The following is a 20,774-nucleotide window of genomic DNA, read 5'->3' as shown; positions in this document are numbered from 1 at the left end:
CACTGTTTGCCTTCACACTAGCAGGAAACCGCCACCCACGAGTAAGAAACAACCTTGTAGAGAACACGAAGTTTTTTGATAAACCACACCTGTTTTCTTGACAAGATAAGGATGATATTTCCTTTTTTGTATGCTTCATGATGTGTATAAATAAAGCCAGACTGCACCAAGGAGGTGTGTGAGTCTCTCCCTGAGTCTCTCACCCGTGCACGTTTAAAACTGCTCTAAGTGTCTGAGTGATATTTCATTGCATCTGAGTACTTTGATAATAAAATATCTTTAACATCTGCTCATCAAATTTTATTCTTGTTATACTGTTTTGTTTTGTTTGGGATTTTAAAAATAAATGCACCATTACATGTGTCAAGATGTGGCAAATGGTATGTTTGTCATAGTGAGCTATACAGTTTTTTGTGTACAACAAATGCAGACAAAACTCATCATTAAAAATGTTCAAATACAATCTGTCTTACATTTTTGAGTCAATCTGCCTTTCGTGATTTCTTAAAGAATAAAACGTGTTCGTTACTGTCGGGGTTTTTCTTTTTGGACAATAGTGACATCTAGCGGATAATTCCTTCAAGTGCAATAATAAAACCTTATTACTTCCGGGGTCTCGTGTGAAGAATTGAGCTAATTTTTCACATCAAGTCTAGCTGTTCTCGGTGCTGCAGCTGCAAGTCTGCGAGCGTTTGGTTGCTTTTGTCGTTATGTATCACCTGCCTGTGCTGAAGAACAGGCGCACTCTCCTCGAGAGAGCAGAGAAATTCATCTCGGATATTTACTTCACTGACTGCAATCTGAGAGGACGGTAAGGTTTCTTTCATTCAGCTGCACTGACGTGGAGAATCCGAATTTAACGATGTAGTACAGCAGAGATAAAGTTGTTGCTTTCTGTTACCTTATACGTCAGCGTGAGTCTCCGTGACTGCAAAATACTGCGAGGGGAAAATGCAATTTATTTAGCCCATTGCATTTATACAGAGAGTTGTTTTCTTAATAACTGTGGAAAGCATGTATGCAATACATATTGCAGGCAACATTGCGTTAAGTGTCCCAGTAGTTATGATGCATTAGAGTACAACTTCCTTTAAGTGAAATGCACTTTTTTTCCACTTTTCTTTATTATAAAAATTCAAAATGTGACTTTACCACAAAAAAGGCTGCTGTAGTTTAACTGATATTTTCATCAGTCACACAGCCAGTGTGAAAGGACTTTCTGATTTTAGAGTCTCAGTATGAAGGTATTTTAAAGCTTCAACGTGGAAATGGAGATTATGATTTATGATTATGGATTTCTATGAATTTTAAATGGTTTGGTCTTCCCAGGCTTTATGGAGACTCTTGCCCCCTGGAATCACTTGCCTGTTTCCTCACCCCTAAGCGGATCACGTTCGCAGAAGCTTCCAAACAGATCTTTGACCCATGTAAAGTTGGCGATACCTTTGGACCAACGTAAGTAAGATTAACAGATTTTTATCACTCTGGGATTTATTATTCCCTCTGATCTTGCCACTAATTCAAGTATGATGATTGTTGAAGGTGGTGGACTTGCTGGTTTAAAGTCACTCTGAAAATCCCAGAGTCCTGGAGAGGAAAAGCGGTTCATCTTCTGTGGGAAAGTGATGGAGAAGCAATGGTTTGGAGAGACGAGCAGCCAGTTCAGGTAACGCAGCGGCAAATTTATTTAAAGGCAAAAGTGCAGAAATATTCGGCTTAACCTCCACCTTATTCATGCTGTTTGTATTTGTAGGGCCTGACTAAAGAAGGTGAAAAGACGAGCTACATCCTCTCTGAGTGTCTGCAGGATGAGGAGCTGCACAGGTGAGTTGATCTGATCTTATTTTTGCTGAATCAGCAGCAACCACATCTTTTAGACAGCTTTAACCCCAAATTTACGCATATCTGTGTCTCTGTTTAGTCTCACCCTGTATGTGGAAATGGCCTGCAACGGGCTTTTTGGAGCTGGTCAGGGCTCTCAGATTGCACCTCCAGATCCAAACCGGAAGTTTTCTGTACAGAAAGCTGAGCTAGTTGTATTCAACGGGGATGTAAGAGAGCTGCTGACAGACTTTGAGATGCTTGTTGACATTGTAAAGGTACTATCAACCAAAAATAGTGCATGATGATACATTACTTAAAAAAACATTGTAAGCCAAACATGACATTCTGTACTCTTCTTCACAGGAGCTTGGAGAGGAAGAGCAGCGAGGCTACCAGGCGCTCTTCACCGTCAATGAGATGGTGAACCTCTGTGACCCCTCTGACCCCAGTTCTTTTGCTAAAGTACATAGTCTGGCAGGCACCTTCTTCAACCAGCGGAATGGAGAAAGCCAGCATACTGTCCATGCAATGGGTCACTGCCACATAGACTCGGGTAATGTTTTTATTTTAGGTTTGATTAAGTCCTAGTTGAGTCCACCTGGCCAGACAAAGTGTCGCTCTTTTCCCAAAGATGACCAGTTCCACTGCAGTCCAAAATGCAATGAAAATTGTAGGGTGAGCTCTGCCAAAGTAACAAACAAAACAATCTAGACTATGAGAAGAAAGAATTCAGGGGGGGTTGCAGCGATTCAGAAACTAGGGCTCTATTCCACAAAGCAGGTTTAACTAACAACTCGACGTAAGATGAGGGGAAACTCAGGTTTTCTTTTCCAGAAAGAGAGGTTATTTCAATAATGAGTCAGTTACCAAGGTAACAGACTCAGAACCAGCTGACCCAGCTGGCTGACACTGATTCATTTCGTCATTCATGGTGCCAAACTGTAGCGGAGTGAATTAAACTGCAGAAGTTTACATTTTTACAAACACCTAAATGCTATTTCGTATACTTAACCATAGTGATTTTAAGGTCATTCAGTCTTCAGTATATGAGGTCGGAGAGCTAATTATGTAACAGATTTATAATCAGCTCAGAATAAAAGCTGTGTGTCTATGAGTCTAACTCTGTGGACATTAATGGTGTCAGATAGTCAGTCTCCTTGTACCGCAGACATTTACTGTATGTTACTGTAGCAGTCGCAGTTTAACAATGATGTGCATAAAGCTTTAGAGGCACAACTCACTCAGTCATTTGTCGTGTTTGTAATCAGTTGCACTTACTGAAAATATGTATGACCGCTGGAATTTTAGAGATGATGTGAACATTTGATTGAAGATGAGCAATGCAGCCTGCAGAGAGTTTGATCGCACTCTGAGGATTTCATGTTGAAATTTGCTCACATATTGAGATTCAGACATTAAATGGTGTTAACATTTTGAAAAGTATGGTGTCTGAAATTTAAGCCTTCAGATGATTCCCAGGATTCATCTGAAGGCATCATTGGCTCTGTAACGGCTCTGGATCAGGCCTACATCCACTTCGGCTCCGGTCATTTCCCAGCTCGTCCTGCCTGGAAATGTTATGGCTTTATTTTTCCCCAACATGATCTGTGATTTTTATTTAAAACGACTCATCCTCACAAAACTAATTAATATCTATAACAGCTGAGACATTTCTTATAACATGTTTGCCTTTACTGATAAAACTTTACATTTATTAAAGACTTGGAAAGAGTTCATCCACTCAGAGTTTATTCTTAAACTCAGAGCTTATTCTACTGCCTTCCTGGAATAGAGCCCAGGACTATTCACAGCAGATATTTTCAATATATACGACAGATCTCAAGTCGGCACTGCTCTCCTCACCTTAAGTAGTAATCACTATACTTTAACGTGGATGGAAAATGTCAATGCCACTTACAATATGCTGCTTAAAATGTGATGGCCGGTGTTGATGTGGATCTGCTGTAATAAAACTACAACTCTATTTCCAAAACAGTCAAAATACTGTTTAAATGTAGATAAAAACAGAATTCAATGGTTCGCAAATCTTGTAAACCTGTATTTTATTAATGAACTTTATAGTAGCAGCATGTCTCGAATAAATTAGGATTGGGGCCAGGAAAAGGCTGGAAAAGTAAGCGGTACTAAAAAGAAACAGCTGGAAGAGCAATTTTGAAATATTTAGGTAAATTGGCAACAGGTCAGTAACACGACTAAGTATAAGCAGAGCATCTTGGAGGCTCAACCATCTGCAAGAAATCTGCGTCTACAATTTGTGGAACGATTTCAGAATAATGTTCCTCAGCGTAAAATTGCAAAGAGCTTAAATATCTCGTCATGTACGGCGCATAATATTGTCAAAGGATTCAAAGCATCAGACAAAATCTGTGGACAAGACCAAAAGTCATAATGAGGTCATTAAACAATAATGAATGTGATGGTCTTCAGGCTCTCAGGCAGCATTGCATTTAAAAACAGACTCTAACATGGAAATCATAATACTGACTTTTCCACTGAAGCCACGGTCTTGTTAGGAGCAAGTAAATATGGAGGAGGAAAGTATTGTTTATCTGCTGATCTGGCTGCTTGTGAATAAGGAAACAGCTGAAAAAATCTATGTAATCAGTTTTTTGGCCAGTCATCAGTTGTCCTCTGAAACTCAGCACACTGGGGAAACTCACAAAGACAGGGTGAACAGCACCACCTTCGGGTAGAGACAGAGAATACACAGTCAGACCACATTTACAAATTATAATCCAGGTGGATAACAAGCATTTATGCAACATCAGTAACAGTACTGTGAAATGGATGAAAAAAAATGTAAGAAATAGATTTCCATAGGTAGTATAGATTTTGTATTATTTTTCAATATACAAAATGTGAAAATCTAATAGTCAGTTAAGTTCAAATACTAACAATAATTATGATTCTTTACCCATAGCCTGGCTGTGGCCCTATGAGGAGACCATTAGAAAATGTGGCCGAAGTTGGGTGACAGTGATTCGTTTAATGGAGAAGAACCCAGAGTTCGTCTTTACCTGCTCTCAGGTAATTTCACACTAACATAGCTTTACATGTCTCGTAACACTTCTGAATATCTGAGCAGTCCCCTCCAGTTTTGACTGTTTTGTTTTTGTGCAGGCCCAGCAGTTCCAGTGGGTAAAGAGCTGGTACCCTGGACTCTTCTCCTCAATTCAACACTATGTGAAGAAAGGACAGTTCATTCCAGTTGGAGGCACGTGGGTGGAAATGGTAAACTTCATCTTAAAAGTAAAGGCAATACTATATATCATGTAAACTGCCTTGATATATTTGACATATTTGCCTGTTAGGATGGAAATCTGCCTTCGGGTGAGTCCATGGTCCGGCAGTTCCTGGAGGGCCAGCGTTTCTTTAACAAAGAGTTTGGGAGGTATTGCAAAGAGGTATGAACTCATAAGAGTTAACCTTTCTGGCAGCTTATCAGCTACATTTCTTGAGGCTTTTTGATTTTGTTTTGATTTGATTTAATGTGAATTTTTTTAAATGTCCCACAGTTCTGGCTTCCTGATACGTTTGGCTACTCTGCTCAGCTTCCGCAAATAATGCAGGGCTGTGGCATTTCCAACTTTTTGACCCAGAAGCTAAGCTGGAATTTGGTCAACACCTTTCCTGTAAGTGCACATCTCCCACAGTGCATGTCTGTAAAAGCAGTTGAAGGTTTTAATTTTCAGTCTTTATTTCTCTTTCTCAAAGCACAACACGTTTTTCTGGGAAGGCCTGGATGGCTCGACAGTTTTAACTCACTTCCCACCTGGAAATTCCTACGAAATGAAAGGCAAGGTCGAAGATGTAAGTTAGATTAAAGTATCCAAAACACGGTGAATGCTGAGTCTGTTCTCATGAAAGATTTAATTCAGGGGGATCTTTCTCTGCCCACAGCTGGTAAAAACTCTGAAAAATAACAAAGACAAGGGCAGAGCCAATCACAGCGCAGCACTCTTTGGTTTTGGCGACGGTGGTGGCGGACCCACACAGCTCATGCTAGACAGACTGCGCCTTGTTCAGGACACAAATGGACTTCCTAAGTCAGTTCCTGTCTCTTACATTAACATGTAATTCATTGATAACAATGACCAAGGCCCAGAAATGATCCAGAAACACTTCTCTTGATCGATTTAGTCATAACTCTTCTTTTGTCATTTCCAGGAGTTTTTAAAGGGAAGGGTGTGTAAATCAGGCTGATTCAAGCTTGTTTAAGTAAAAAAAAAAAAAGGAAATAAAAAGGATGAGTTATGTCTAGCTATGTCATTGTGTTATTTTTACAAAATAGTACAGTAGATTAAATTTCAATAGAGTCAATGAGTCATTCAGTATTTGCGTCATAATAACTAACAAAGGTTTAACCAGAGATGTCATAGCTCGTGCTCATCTCTCCAGAGTCCAGATGTCCACTCCTGATGAGCTTTTCACTCGGCTGCAGGCTGACTCAGCTCTGCTGTGCACGTGGACGGGGGAGCTCTTTCTGGAGCTACACAATGGAACATACACCACACAGGCACAGGTAGAATAATAGTTATAGTCGTCATTATATAGTCCACAACTTGTTCATCTGTGTGGAAAAGAAAACAGATGGAAAACAGGGAGTGACCACAGTAATACTATTTGTAATAAAAAAATGTTATATGTGTATATATATATTCTTACAGTAGGTTTACATAGGATAGCGGCTTTGACAATTAGGTAGACTGTGTGGGAAGCTGCTTAGATCACTATACAGTCATGATTGTTTAATATATTTATAAGGAATAGTTAATTATTATGATAGAGAAGCTAGATAAGATACACAAGAGTATATAAAGGGATTTAAGAACTATTACCTGTAGAACAGAACGTAATCCTGCTTAGTACAGTGATTCATGCAAAGTTTATACCTTACATCTATAAAATTATGCTTCAGTTCAAAAATATTTCATGTGTTTGATTGCTGTATGTCATTTTAATTGCCTGCCTTTTTTTTTTTTTTTTGTTTAGATAAAAAGAGGAAACCGCCAGTGTGAGACGCTGCTTCATGATATTGAGATAGCCAGCAGCTTGGCGCTGTACCGCAACAACACGTTTCCATACCCTGCTGAGAAACTGCAAGAGCTTTGGAGGTTCAAACACAATCTTTATTGGACTAAACACTGTGAGTCTTTGTGTCTGCAGGTTGAAAATGTGTTGTTAATTTCCCATTTGCAGGCTGCTTCTACTAAACCAGTTTCACGACGTGATTCCTGGCAGCTGTATAGAGATGGTGGTGGAGGATGCTCTGAAATATTATGAAGGTGAGTTTTTACAGCTTTTAATTGCAGCTTAAATCAGCGCAGTGCTTATTTACAGTTTCCAGAAAGTTTTCAATGTTAACTATTTAATTAGCATAATATGCTGGGAAATTTCTAATTTGAGCCATTTGTATTTATTAGAGCTTTTGTAACTTTGTAATATATTGTAATATTTAATTTCGTTTAGGTAGTTACTGTTCTTACCGACCTGGAGCGCTGTGCCCCCATCATTTCCTCTGGGATTAATAAAGTATTCACATTCTGATTCACACATCCTGTCTCAGATATCCGCAGTGGTGGTGCTGCACTTCTGCGTGACGCATGTGAAGCCCTGGTGGCAAAAGGTAGCTCCATGGCCGTGTTCAATTCTCTGCCTTGGGAACGTCTTGAAGTTGTCCAGATTCAAGAGGGAGCTGAAAAAAGTGGTCTAGGTTTGTTGTGTATTTCCAGTATATCTATATTGTGCTCCTCACACAATAAACTTCATATCTGACGTTCACTGTTATGTGTGGCACTATAGCTCTGGTGAGAGCTTCCAGCATCGGTGTGTCTCCCGTGAAAGACACACCGCCAGTGACTCCGGTTTCTGTCACCGTTCAGGTGTGTGCTACATATAGAAAGATGATTGCATAAATTTCATCTATTTTGCCATTTGATTTAGTTAACTGTGTAAAATTGTAGGCTGATGGCACAGTCGTCATGGAGAATGGTCTTTTAAAGACAGCCATAAACAGAGAGGGCACTTTGGCATCGCTGTGTTTGATCAGCGCAAACAGGTAAGACGTGTAAAAGGTGCATATTGTCTACTACTGTACTTGCAACAGTGAGTTTCTCACCACTGTGTTGATTTCAGGGAAAGCATTTCTGATGGTTGCCTTGGGAACCAGTTTGTCATGTTTGACGATGTCCCCCTGTACTGGGACGCATGGGATGTAATGGACTACCATCTCCAGACAAGGTTTCAGCCATTGCTGTCAAATGCATTTAAGTTCAAATATTTTAGTACTGTTCAGTATATCAGTATCATAAAACTAACAGAAAAAACAAACTTAATAGGAAACCAGTGGCAGAGGTGGTGCAGCCAGTTCATGTGGTGTCACCAGGCGGACTGCGGGGCAGTGTCAGCTTCACCCTGAGGATCAGTGATAAGAGCACAATCACACAGGAGATTATCATGGATGCCATGTGTCCTTACATCAAGTTCAGCACAGAAGTAGGCTGTAATGTTTCAGAAATGTGGCACTGAGGCATGTAAGATTTATTTTTCAGCAAAAAAACGTGCTGCGTCTTCCAATTTCAGGTTCAGTGGGCAGAATCTCACAAGTTTCTCAAGGTTGAATTTCCTGTGCGAGTTCGCAGCCCCAATGCTACCTACGAGATCCAGTTTGGCCACTTGCAGAGACCCACTCATCGCAACACTTCGTGGGACTGGGCAAAATTCGAGGTACGACACTGTAAAGCTGTGTTCACCTTAAAATTCACAAATTTTCACTGTTATGTCACACTTCACTGTTGTAACAAAAGTGTTACTCGTGGATGTCGTTGTGTCATCCGTTTCCTTTCTCAGGTTTGGGGCCACAAATGGGCCGACTTGTCAGAGCACAATTTTGGAGTCTCACTGCTGAACGACTGCAAATACGGCTACTCTGTGCACAAGAACACAATGACTCTTTCCCTGTGAGGTTCCCATTGTTCATTTACAACACTCCTACAAGCAGTACAATTCAGGCATACAACATTTTAACTCCTGCATCTCACTTTATCTCAGACTGAGAGCACCCAAGGCCCCAGATGCCACTGCTGATATGGGGATTCATCACTTCACATATGCAATCATGCCACACACAAGTAAGTTATACTGTTTTTTTTGTTTTTTTTCCTTTTGATGTGATCTTGGAAATAGGTAATAAGTTAAGCTTAAACCCAGTACGTTTAGTTATTTGTGTCTAATGTAATATTGTGCTGTTTGTATAGGATCCTTCCAAGAAGCCTCTGTCATCCAGTGCGCCTACAACCTCAATTTCCCTCTGAGGTTAATCCAGTGCAGCCCCAACACTGTGCCCTGGAGTGCCTTTTCTGTGACCTCTCAAGCTGTCGTACTGGAGACAATAAAGCAGGTATCAAAGTGAACAATCAGATCTGTATCGTCTTGCGTGGGAACTTTAGACTGCCCTTCCTGAAAACAATGTTCTCATTTTATTCGCTTTTTAATCATTTACCACAACAGGCTGAGGACAGAGGTGGGGTGCTCGTAGTCCGCCTTTACGAGTCGCATGGGAGCAGCGTGACTGCAACTCTGAGAACCGCACTTCCAGTCAGGGAAGCTTGGGTGTAAGTGTTTCTATTTTAGTTGGGTGGTTTTTCTTTTTCCTGTGTTGTATGAGTAAAGCTTTGTCTTTTCCTCTTTTAGCTGTGACCTCCTGGAGAAGCAAGACCCCAACCACCCAGTACCGGTTACATCAGAAGGAATCACTCTGGACTTCAATCCCTTTCAGATTGTCTCACTATTGCTGATCATGTGATAACATGTGGGATTTCACTAAGCCTTATGGAAGTGGAATACGGATCAACACTTAGACATTACATGAAAGCTAAAGATTACATTGAATTGGCTGCTGTTTTACTAACAGTTTACGAGGACACTTTATATGATTGGTACTGTTTATACGCCGTTTAAAAGTAATTTGATTTGATTATTTTGTATCAAATTAATAAACAATTTGTACAACAAGTTTTGAAGAAACTTTTTTTATTAATAAAAAAGGATTTTTAATAGTATAAAACATAAGTGTCCAAAGTGGGGGTGCCTCTTCTTTTACCATCCTACCTGGTCGTTCTCATGGTTCGTCTCTGTGACCCTGCAACAAGGACAGCTATGAGATAAATCAGTTTTCATTTCTCCCCACTAGGTAAAATATTTTCATTTTTACTCATGGGCGCACCTGCAGTCACTCCCACACTACTGGTCTTTCTCCTACGTGCATTTGACCTTGTTTCACGCTGGGGTGTATTTACTTCATGCGTCTCGCCAGGTTTCCTTCTCTTTGATTCAGCTTCCTCTAGACCTGCATCCTTTTCTTTCTTTGGCGTTTTCATCCCACCTTCCTGTTTGATCCTTGCTTTCCTTTCTCTGGCCCCCTGGTGAGATGAAACTGATGTTGGATACAAACGACTGTGCAAATGTCTTGAGCCACCCCTTGTTTCTATTTTTTTTGGTATGACCACCTTTATTCTTCAACACAGCCTGAACTCTCTTAGGCAAGCTTTCTTGTTGTTTCTTTAAGAAGTCTACAGGAATAGTTCTTCAGACTTCCTGAGGAACATTCAAAGCTCTTCTTTGGATGTTTTCTTGTTGCTCTTGCTTTTAGCAAGCAAGTTAAAGAAAAAAAGTGAGGGTTGGCTCAAGACTCTTGCACAGTAACATGGAGCTCACTGTTGGTCAAAAGACAGTTCATGCTCACCTTTTTCTTGTTTGTGTAATCATGGTCATCATCTTTCTTTGCCCACTTTTTTGCCTTGGGTGACTTTGAATCTGAAAAAATAAATAAAAATTAAAGCTGCAAGCAGCGTTATGAGGGCCCTCGCACCCCCGGCGCGTCGAGCCACGCCCAACACCTAAAACCAGCACGTCCGATCTGATGTCACATTGATGGAATTCATGCATTTAACCACCAGCTAACATTTCAACTCATTCATTCATGATTAGTTAGTCGTTCCACTAGGTGGCGCTCTAACCATTATGTACAAATGGCATAACAAACACTTCCAAGCTCGAGTCTCATCACACCTGAGACGTTTGGGAGAGATTGGACGTGTTTTTGAGTGACAGCAGATTACTGCTTTTTGGCGAGTGATTCAAACTCTACGTGCCGCCATAACCACCCCGTTTCCCTGAACGTAAAAAGCTTCGCAATTTAACAACACAAAGGTCTATGGATTCCACACACTGAAGAATAGTGCAATATGATGAAATCCCTTGGAGGAGTTCGTCAAAGAACGATGCCTGAAAAGAGGGGAAAATGTTGCCAAAATTGCACATTAATTTTAAAATGGCTGACTTCCTGTTGGATTTGGGATATTGCTCCAAGAGACTTTTTTGTACATCTTGATATCTCCTATAAGCTTACCAGGTTTCAGACTCATACATAAAACACAGAGCAGGGGCTGTGGTTTTGAAATTTTGTAGGGGGCGCTGCAGAGCCATTTTGCCCTATTCAATGAAAATGATCACATGACAACAAAGCCTTCATCCATTTGGAGGTGTGGGCCAAATTTAAAGCCTCTATAAACTTTCCAAGCCCCTCAAAAGCCACTTCATCTTTCATGGTGGACCGCGTTGCCACCAGGGTGCGCCGTTCAGTTTAAAGTCACAATTTTTGCACTGAAGCATCACGAGGGACTGATGGTGATATTCACCGCTTTTGAGGTGGCCACGATGAACCTGTAAAAATCAGTACAACAAAATTAAAGCCATGACATTTCCTGTTGCCAGTAGGTGGCGCTGTGCGTATTTCCGACAATGGGCACATCAATCTGTTCAGGGCGGGTCTGACATCATGCCTGTAAAGTCTGGTACTGATCAGACTGGATTTCATTGAGTTATACTAATTTGTTTCTTCATGGCGTGACATCAAAGTTCGCCACGCCGCTGGGGTCACACCCTTTTGCGAAAAGTCACAGTTTTCACTGTAACCCAAGACCAACTCCTTAAGGCTTTCCTGGAGAAATTTGAGGCTGCAGGTGTCACCCATCACTATACTGTACCCCAAAGTGTAAAACATGACATTTCCTGTTCCCACTAGGTGGCGCTGTCACTGGTGTCAAATATGGCAGTTGAAATATGTTCAGGGGTGGAGCCTTATCATATGTGTTCACTTTGGTCAAGGTCAGAAAATGTATGACAAAATGAGAGGCAATAAGATTTTCATGGCGAGTCATCGAAATTCGCCATGGCGCCACGGCCTCATAGTATTGTGAAAACTCAAAAGCTCCGCAATTTAACATGGCACAAGGGTGTAGTTGACACTGACCAAAGATGAAGCTTATACAACCAAATCCCAAGGAGGAGTTCGCAAAAGTTCGAGGCATGGAAATGGCAAAATTAGAGCCAAAATGTCACCTTCTCTTCCAAATGGCGGACTTCCTGTTGGGTTTGCATCAATGGGCCCACAGACTTTTTTGTTCGACTCGGCATGATACACATGTGTGCCAAATTTCATACATGTAGCTCAAACGATGTGGTCGTAGGGCTGCATTTAACAAGGCATAGGTGGCGCTGTAGAGCCATTTCCCAGTGCTCATATGTAAAACCATTAAAATACAAAATTTTTCACCAGACCTGGCATGTGTGCAAAATTTCATGAGTTTTTGAGCATGTTTAGGCCCTCAAAAAGGCCCTTGTTTGGGGTGAATAATAATAATAATAATTAAAGCTGCAAGCAGCGTTATGAGGGCCCTCGCACCCCCGGCACGTCGAGCCACGCCCAACACCTCAAACCGGAACGTCCGATGTGATGTCACATTGATGGATTTCATGCTTTTAATCACCAGCTAACATTTCATCTTATTCAACCAGGATTATAGTCATGCCACTAGGTGGCGCTCTAACCATTATTGACAAATACCATAACAAACATTTCCAAGCTCGAGTCTCATCACACCTGCGACCTTTGGGAGAGATTGGACATTGTGTTTTTTAGTGACAGCAGATTACTGCTTTTTGCGAGTGATTGAAACTCTACGTGCCGCCATGACCACCCCGTTTCCCTGAACGGAAAAAGCTTCGCAATTTAACATCACAAAGGTCTTTGGATTCTACACACTGAAGAATGCTTCAATATGATGAAATCCCTTGGAGGAGTTCGTCAAAGTATGAGGCCTGAAAAGGGGGGAAAATGTCATCAAAATTACACATTAATTTTAAAATGGCTGACTTCCTGTTGGATTTGGGATATTGCTCCAAGAGACTTTTTTGTACATCTTGATATCTTACACAAGCTTACCAAGTGTCAGACTCATAGATGAAACACAGAGCAGGGGCTGATGTTTTGAAATATTGTAGGGGGCGCTGTGGAGCCATTTTGCGCTATTCAAGGAAAATGGTTACATAACAACAATGCCTTCATCCATTTGGAGGTGTGTGCCAAATTTCAAGCCTCTATAAACTTTCCAAGCCCCTCAAAAGCCACTTCATCTTTCATGATGAACCGCGTTGCCACCAGGGTGCGCCGTTCAGTTTAAAGTCACAATTTTTGCACTGAAGCATCACGAGGGACTGATGGTGATATTCACCGCTTTTGAGGTGGCCACGATCAACCTGTGAAAATCAGTACAACAAAGTTAAAGCCATGACATTTCCTGTTGCCACTAGGTGGCGCTGTCCGTATTTCCGACAATGGGCATATCAATCTTTTCAGGGCGGGGCTGATATCATGCCTGTAAAGTCTGGTACTGATCAGACTGGATTTCATTGAGTTATACTAATTTGTTTCTTCATGGCGTGACATCAAAGTTCGCCATGCTGCTGGGGTCACACCCTTTCGTGAAAAGTCACAGTTTTCACTGTAACCCAAGACCAACTCCTTAAGGCTTTCCTGGAGAAATTTGAGGCTGCAGATGTCACCCATCACAATACTGTACCCCAAAGTGTAAAACATGACATTTCCTGTTCCCACTAGGTGGCGCTGTCCTTGATGTCAAATATGGCAGTTGAAATATGTTCAGGGGTGGAGCCTTATCATATGTGTGCTCTTTGGTCCAGATCGGAACATGTATGACAGAATGAGAGGCAATAAGATTTTCATGGCGAGTCATCAAAATTCGCCATGGCGCCACGGCCTCATACTATTGTGAAAACTCAAAAGCTCCGCAATTTAACATGGCACAAGGGTGTAGTTGACACTGTCCAAATTTGAAGCTTATACAACCAAATCCCAAGGAGGAGTTCGTTAAAGTTCGAGGCATGGAAATGGCAAAATTAGAGCCAAAATGTCACCTTCTCTTCCAAATGGCGGACTTCCTGTTGGGTTTGCATCAATGGGCCCCCAGACTTTTTTGTTCGTCTTGGCATGATACACATGTGTGCCAAATTTCATACATGTAGCTCAAACGATGTGGTCGTAGGGCTGCATTTAACAAGGCATAGGTGGCGCTCTAGAGCCATTTCCCAGTGCTCATATGTAAAACCATTAAAATACAAAATTTTTCACCAGACCTGGCATGTGTGCAAAATTTCATGAGTTTTTGAGCATGTTTAGGCCCTCAAAAAGGCCCTTGTTTCGCCTGAATAATAATAATAATAATAATAAAATATAATAATAATAAGAAACGAGCAGAACATAGGCTTCGCACTCTCAGTGCTCGGCCCTAATCATAATAAGCAGAGCGGAGCAGACCACAAATAAACCGCACTCCAGTGGGGTTTAATATAATATATAACCAGATTTAGAGAAGTGCAATCAATGAACTTAGCCGAGCCCTACTTAAATAATGGACAGCAGATTACTGCTTTTTGCGAGTGATTGAAACTCTACGTGCCGCCATGACCACCCCGTTTCCCTGAACGGAAAAAGCTTCGCAATTTAACATCACAAAGGTCTTTAGATTCTACACACTGAAGAATGCTTCAATATGATGAAATCCCTTGGAGGAGTTCGTCAAAGTATGAGGCCTGAAAAGGGGGGAAAATGTCATCAAATTACACATTAATTTTAAAATGGCTGACTTCCTGTTGGATTTGGGATATTGCTCCAAGAGACTTTTTTGTACATCTTGATATCTTACACAAGCTTACCAAGTGTCAGACTCATAGATGAAACACAGAGCAGGGGCTGATGTTTTGAAATATTGTAGGGGGCGCTGTGGAGCCATTTCGCGCTATTCAATGAAAATGATCACATGCCAACAAAGCGTTCATCCATTTGGAGGTGTGTGCCAAATTTCAAGCCTCTATAAACTTTCCAAGCCCCTCAAAAGCCACTTCATCTTTCATGGTGAACCGCGTTACCACCAGGGTGCGCCGTTCAGTTTAAAGTCACAATTTTTGCACTGAAGCATCACGAGGGACTGATGTTGATATTCACCGCTTTTGAGGTGGCCACGATGAACCTGTGAAAATCAGTACAACAAAATTAAAGCCATGACATTTCCTGTTGCCACTAGGTGGCGCTGTCCGTATTTCCGACAATGGGCACATCAATCTGTTCAGGGCGGGTCTGACATCATGCCTGTAAAGTCTGGTACTGATCAGACTGGATTTCATTGAGTTATACTAATTTGTTTCTTCATGGCGTGACATCAAAGTTCGCCATGCTGCTGGGGTCACACCCTTTCGTGAAAAGTCACAGTTTTCACTGTAACCCAAGACCAACTCCTTAAGGCTTTCCTGGAGAAATTTGAGGCTGCAGATGTCACCCATCACAATACTGTACCCCAAAGTGTAAAACATGACATTTCCTGTTCCCACTAGGTGGCGCTGTCCTTGATGTCAAATATGGCAGTTGAAATATGTTCAGGGGCTGGAGCCTTATCATATGTGTGCTCTTTGGTCCAGATCGGAACATGTATGACAGAATGAGAGGCAATAAGATTTTCATGGCGAGTCATCAAAATTCGCCATGGCGCCACGGCCTCATACTATTGTGAAAACTCAAAAGCTCCGCAATTTAACATGGCACAAGGGTGTAGTTGACACTGTCCAAATTTGAAGCTTATAGGACCAAATCCCAAGGAGGAGTTCGTTAAAGTTCGAGGCATGGAAATGGCAAAATTAGAGCCAAAATGTCACCTTCTCTTCCAAATGGCGGACTTCCTGTTGGGTTTGCGTCAATGGGCCCACAGACTTTTTTGTTCGTCTTGGCATGATACACATGTGTACCAAATTTCATACATGTAGCTCAAACGATGTGGTCGTAGTGCTGCATTTAACAAGGCATAGGTGGCGCTGTAGAGCCATTTCCCAGTGCTCATATGTAAAACCATTAAAATACAAAATTTTTCACCAAACCTGGCATGTGTGCAAAATTTCATTATGGCATGTCAGGCCCCAAAAGCCTTTTTGGATGCGTTAAAATAATACTTTAATAATAATAGAACGGACTTGGCCTTGACTCTAGTGCTCGTAATAATAATAATATAAAACGGACAGTACACATAGGGCCTTCGCACTCTCAGTGCTCGGGCTAATAATAATAATAATAATAATAATAATAAGAAACGGAGCAGATACAATAGGGCCTTCGCACTATCAGTGCTCGGGCCCTAATTAATTAATGGACATTCTCATGTACATTTCACCTGAGCTGCTAAACTTCTTGAGAACATTACCTTTTGGTGCCATGGGCCCTGGATCCCCCTAAAATTATAAAGGTAGACACATAATTGTGTGACAAATAAAATCATCTGGCTTTGTTATGTTGCATTTCCTTTAAACTCACTCTGAACCATATTGTTCTCCCATTATGGTCCCGGAGTGTTTTCATCCCGTCCACATAGTAGCACTGCAGCCATGCCTCAAAGTCGGAGAAGTCCCCACTGGCTGGATCATATCCTTTCCCACCTAAAAACCACGAGTTGTTAAACACTGCGTTCATCTCATGAGCAACTCATACTGTAAACACTTGACTACCCACCGAGGTTCACCACTTCCAGAGGGACTGTATGACAAAGACTGAGCAAGTCATCCGTCTGGTGTGTCATCAGTTTCTTTTTTGTTCTTACCGATGTCTTCTGAGAAGAATAAAACAAAGACACTGTGAGAAAGAGTCTGGGTTTTATGGCGTTATTTTTGTCCCTCTATTCTGAGTGCACGGAAACAATTTTGCAAGTGCAAAAATGTTGCATTTTGAGGAGAAAATTATTTTGAGGGAAGAAAATTCATTCCTGTGTGAAAGAAATGCATTTCATTGTTTTCTATTATTCATATACACACACACACCCACACACAATAACAGCCCTTCTCACCCAGTTGTTGGCATTTGCTTTGGCTCAGATGCTCTGTGTGCTGACAGACATCTGCAGACCTGCTCTCAGTGTGTTGCTCCCGTTGTCAACATGTCTGCTTCCTCCACACTCAACTCTTTCTCTACACCATTATAAATGTACCACAGAACCAACCAATCACAGACTTGGATACAGAAATTCTGATTGGCTGTTTTGGTCTCCAATCAGCTCGCTAGCTACTGCATTCCAGAAACACTGTTCAGAGTGTAGCTAAAATCATTTTTGGTTAGTATGTTTAATTATTTTATTTTAGAATATAATATAAAGACCATTTTTGTTTTTAATCTAGGTTAAAACAAACCACTACACTGGGTTTAGCTACACTTTGGACAGTGTTTCTGGAATGCAGTAGCTAGCGAGCTGATTGGAGACCAAAACAGCCTATCAGAATTTTTTTTTTATTTTTATTTAACCTTTATTTAACCAGGAATGTCCCGTTGAGATCAAAGACCTCTTTTTCAAGGGAGTCCTGGCCAAGAGGCAGCACATTTCAAGACAAATACATACGAACAAACAAAGTTAAAATTACACAAAACAATTACACATTATTGAGGCAGCCTGTAGGCCTTTGAGTTTAGTTTTAAAAACATTTAAAGACAACAATTCAGTTAGTTTCCAGTCTTTCTGTAACATGTTCCACGAAAAAGGCGCAGAGTGGACAAAGGCTTTCTTACCCAGCTCTGTGCAGACAAGGGGAACAGACAACAGCAGCTGCATCCAAGTCTGCGATTGGTTTATTTTGTGGCACATATATAAAGTGTAGAGCACAGGTGTCGGACTCCAGGCTTCGAGGGCCGGTGTCCTGCAGGTTCTAGTGATTCCTTGATCCAACACAGCTGATTTAAATGGCTAAATTACCTCCTTAACATGTCTTGAAGTTCTCCAGAGGCCTGGTAATGAACTAATCATTTGATTCAGGTGTGTGGACTAAGGGTGAAATCTAAAACCTGCAGGACACCGGCCCTTGAGGCCTGGAGTTCGACACCCCTGGTGTAGAGAAAGAGTTGAGCATACAGGGAGCAGAGATGTTGAGAGTGGGAGCGACACACTGAGAGCAGGTCTGCAGATGCCTGTCAGCACACAGACCAGAGATCTGAGCAACAGCAAATGCCAACAACTGGGCAACAGGGCTGTTATTGTGTGTGTGTATATGGATAATAGCAAACACTGAAATACATTTCTTTCACGCAGCAATGAATTTTCTTCGCTCAAATTAAACTTTTCTTTGCTCAAAATAATTTTCTCCTCAAAATGCAACATTTGTACTTGCAACATTTTTTTTTATGTGAGCTCAGAATAGAGTCACAAAAATAACGCCATAGGGTTTGGGAAAGTTATGTAAAAAAAAAATCACTTTTTTCACCTTCGTGTCTGACTCATTTTTCACAGGATTCTCATTTTGACATGAATCGTCTGGCCCAAGACCTTCCAGCACAGTTTTGGCAGCCACAAAGGGAGGGATGTTAGACCTAGAAAAGAAAAAGGGAAAGAACAGTACTGAAGGTCTTTTCTTTTAGGAAACAAAAACACTCTTGTTAGCTCTCTGATTCAACAAAACCTTGTGTAGTTAAGCCATTGATATCACTGTTACTGTTTCTACCTTCAGTCATCACTAATGAAACAATCCATTTGCCATAGTTAAGGTCTTCAATTATCTGTATAATGGGTATTAGTAAAATTAAAATGTTTCAAAAATCCTGTATGATTTTTTTATGAATGTTTACACATCAGTCAGAATAAAAATGGTAGAGCAGAGTAAATCTTTCGAGGGGTAGAGATATGCACCTTACTTCAGATTTGGTGATAAGATAACAATTTACCGGTCGAGTGCAAAGATCTTGCTGTACATCCTCATAAGATGCTACTGTCTAATTAGGTCAGTATGAGTGCGGCCCTCATGCTAATCTATGTAATGTTGTCTTTGCGCATCACCTGAAAAGGATCTCAGCCCTCAGGTAGTTTCCAATACCGTTGAAGTACTTCTGATTGAGCAGGACTTCACAGATGGGTCTGTCAAAGGCTCGGTCAGACACGTGTGTCACAACATTCTCCCTGAAAATGTTTTTTTACTGATCAGTGTGGCCGTGCTACTGTATTGCGTTGAGGCAGAAGACGCAAGTGACACTCAGCATCACTAACCTGAATTTTTTGTACTCAAACATAACGCAGGGACCTCTGCCAGGCTGCCAGGTCCCGTTGGGCTCCCAGCTCCCAAACCTGCGAGGATCCACAAAGCTAAGTACTCTGCAGGGCTTCTCTTTGGAATAAAAACGCAAGTGGGCATGTTTGGGCAGCTCATCCTCGCTAGTGAAGCGGAAATAGCCTGACATCCCAAAGCGAAAGACTATGTCCATGGGATGTTCCACTTGTCCCGCTTTCACTCGCTGTTTTGGTTCATCTGTCTTTATGGGCGTCAGCGTGAGCTTCACTTCCTTCCCTCTGGAAGCAGCTGTGATGCGATAGGCCTCAGAGGTGAAGGGCACATCAGGGTTCTTGCTGACCTCTGACTTTATGACGGGACCCCTGAACAGCACTCCTTCACACATTCTGTTCACATACAGGCTGGCCAGGTGGAGCTCTGGTCCCTCGGGCATTTTGGCTGAACAAATAAGGTTGGGCTGAAACTTCCAGAAATAAAACTTGTCATCAAATATTAGGTCAAAGCTTATGTCAAAAAATGTCACTTCCAGGCTTATAACATTACTTCCAAATAACGCATGTTTCAGAACCCTGTGTCCTCTATAGAGTGCAGGAGTATGGGTAAAACCTTCTCACTTGCAATCATGACTGTAAATGTTTACATACAGCTTTGGGGTTCAAAAAATAACACAATGCACATCTAAAAAAAACTCAAAGCTTTAACATTAAACTTCAAACCTGAGGTTCTCCTGAATATGCTCTTAATCCAATTACAGCAAAATACTGCTCTGTGTATTTGCATAAACCAAAACATGTTGTAAAAAAAAAAAAATGGCAATGCTGCATCTTTATCAAATTAGAAGTACATAACTCACCGAAACCAGGAAACGGAGCTCGGCGTTAAGTGCACTCAGCTTGTAGCGTTTACTGTCTGCACGGCAGCAGCTGCTGATATAAATTTACAGAGGATATGTCTTTGTGCTGAAATACCGTGCAGCTAAACATTTGACCAATGCTTTTATCGCATGCGTAACCAACAGTGTTACAAAACAAGTTGTACAATCACCACGCGCCAGTCATTAAAATGTCGCGAGACCTGCACAACTGTGACAAAACCCACAATTTCTCATTTATTTTTGGTCTAATGTGTACGTGTGTTTGTTTGGTTTTCATTCTTAGCTGTTATTATTCACTTAAAACGGCTAAAATAAAATACTAGACTTGGGTTTCCTAGCAAATAAACCGATGCATGATGGGAATTGTAGGCGCTGCGGAAACCAGGAAGTGATTTCCAACTTTTTTAAAATGTCTAATATCTTTGATCACATTGTTAAATTGGCTGTAATCAACATGATTTACGGAGGCGTTATGTATTAAATAAATCATATGTGTCACAAGTATCTTGTGTTATTGTACCTACATTATAATCAATCCAGGTTTTTTTGGCCATCACTTTTTGACGGATACGTTTTACATTGTTTTTATTTATAAGCATACAGAGGTAAAACA

The 20,774-nt window shown here is 41.2% G+C and overlaps 2 protein-coding genes across 5 annotated transcripts; one reads left to right on the top strand and one right to left on the bottom strand.

Moving 5' to 3' along the window:
- The first annotated feature begins 467 nt into the window (after positions 1-467).
- On the top strand, positions 468-9,858 carry man2c1 (mannosidase, alpha, class 2C, member 1). The gene is made up of 26 exons (XM_026175862.1): positions 468-811; positions 1,330-1,455; positions 1,543-1,666; positions 1,754-1,824; positions 1,922-2,099; positions 2,188-2,377; positions 4,766-4,872; positions 4,966-5,076; positions 5,157-5,249; positions 5,361-5,477; positions 5,560-5,655; positions 5,746-5,891; positions 6,244-6,367; positions 6,838-6,959; positions 7,045-7,130; positions 7,412-7,558; positions 7,648-7,727; positions 7,809-7,903; positions 7,981-8,085; positions 8,184-8,340; positions 8,428-8,571; positions 8,695-8,804; positions 8,896-8,975; positions 9,102-9,244; positions 9,355-9,458; positions 9,538-9,858. Exons 1-26 carry the CDS (start codon positions 711-713, stop codon positions 9,647-9,649), a joined length of 3,069 nt encoding a protein of 1,022 aa, XP_026031647.1. The 5' UTR covers positions 468-710; the 3' UTR covers positions 9,650-9,858.
- A 1-nt stretch (position 9,859) lies between these two features.
- On the bottom strand, positions 9,860-20,330 carry neil1 (nei-like DNA glycosylase 1). 4 transcript variants are annotated; one of them, XM_026175864.1, is made up of 10 exons: positions 20,141-20,330; positions 19,266-19,750; positions 19,059-19,178; positions 18,490-18,595; positions 16,757-16,853; positions 16,562-16,683; positions 16,452-16,479; positions 10,589-10,659; positions 10,070-10,265; positions 9,860-9,985 (listed from the first exon to the last, which is right to left on the bottom strand). In XM_026175864.1, the coding sequence occupies exons 2-10, from the start codon at positions 19,718-19,720 to the stop codon at positions 9,951-9,953; spliced, it is 1,230 nt and encodes a 409-aa protein (XP_026031649.1). In that variant the 5' UTR covers positions 19,721-19,750; positions 20,141-20,330; the 3' UTR covers positions 9,860-9,950. The 4 variants fall into 4 exon arrangements, with proteins under 4 accessions (XP_026031649.1, XP_026031652.1, XP_026031650.1 ...); XM_026175867.1 differs by having other exon boundaries at positions 16,757-16,850; XM_026175865.1 differs by having other exon boundaries at positions 19,266-19,744.
- Between the last annotated feature and the right edge of the window lie 444 nt (positions 20,331-20,774).

The sequence above is a fragment of the Astatotilapia calliptera genome, chromosome 7, assembly GCF_900246225.1.
Source record: "Astatotilapia calliptera chromosome 7, fAstCal1.2, whole genome shotgun sequence".
In the NCBI taxonomy this organism is placed as follows: Eukaryota; Metazoa; Chordata; class Actinopteri; order Cichliformes; family Cichlidae; genus Astatotilapia; species Astatotilapia calliptera.
This window is presented reverse-complemented; position numbering and strand designations above follow the sequence as displayed.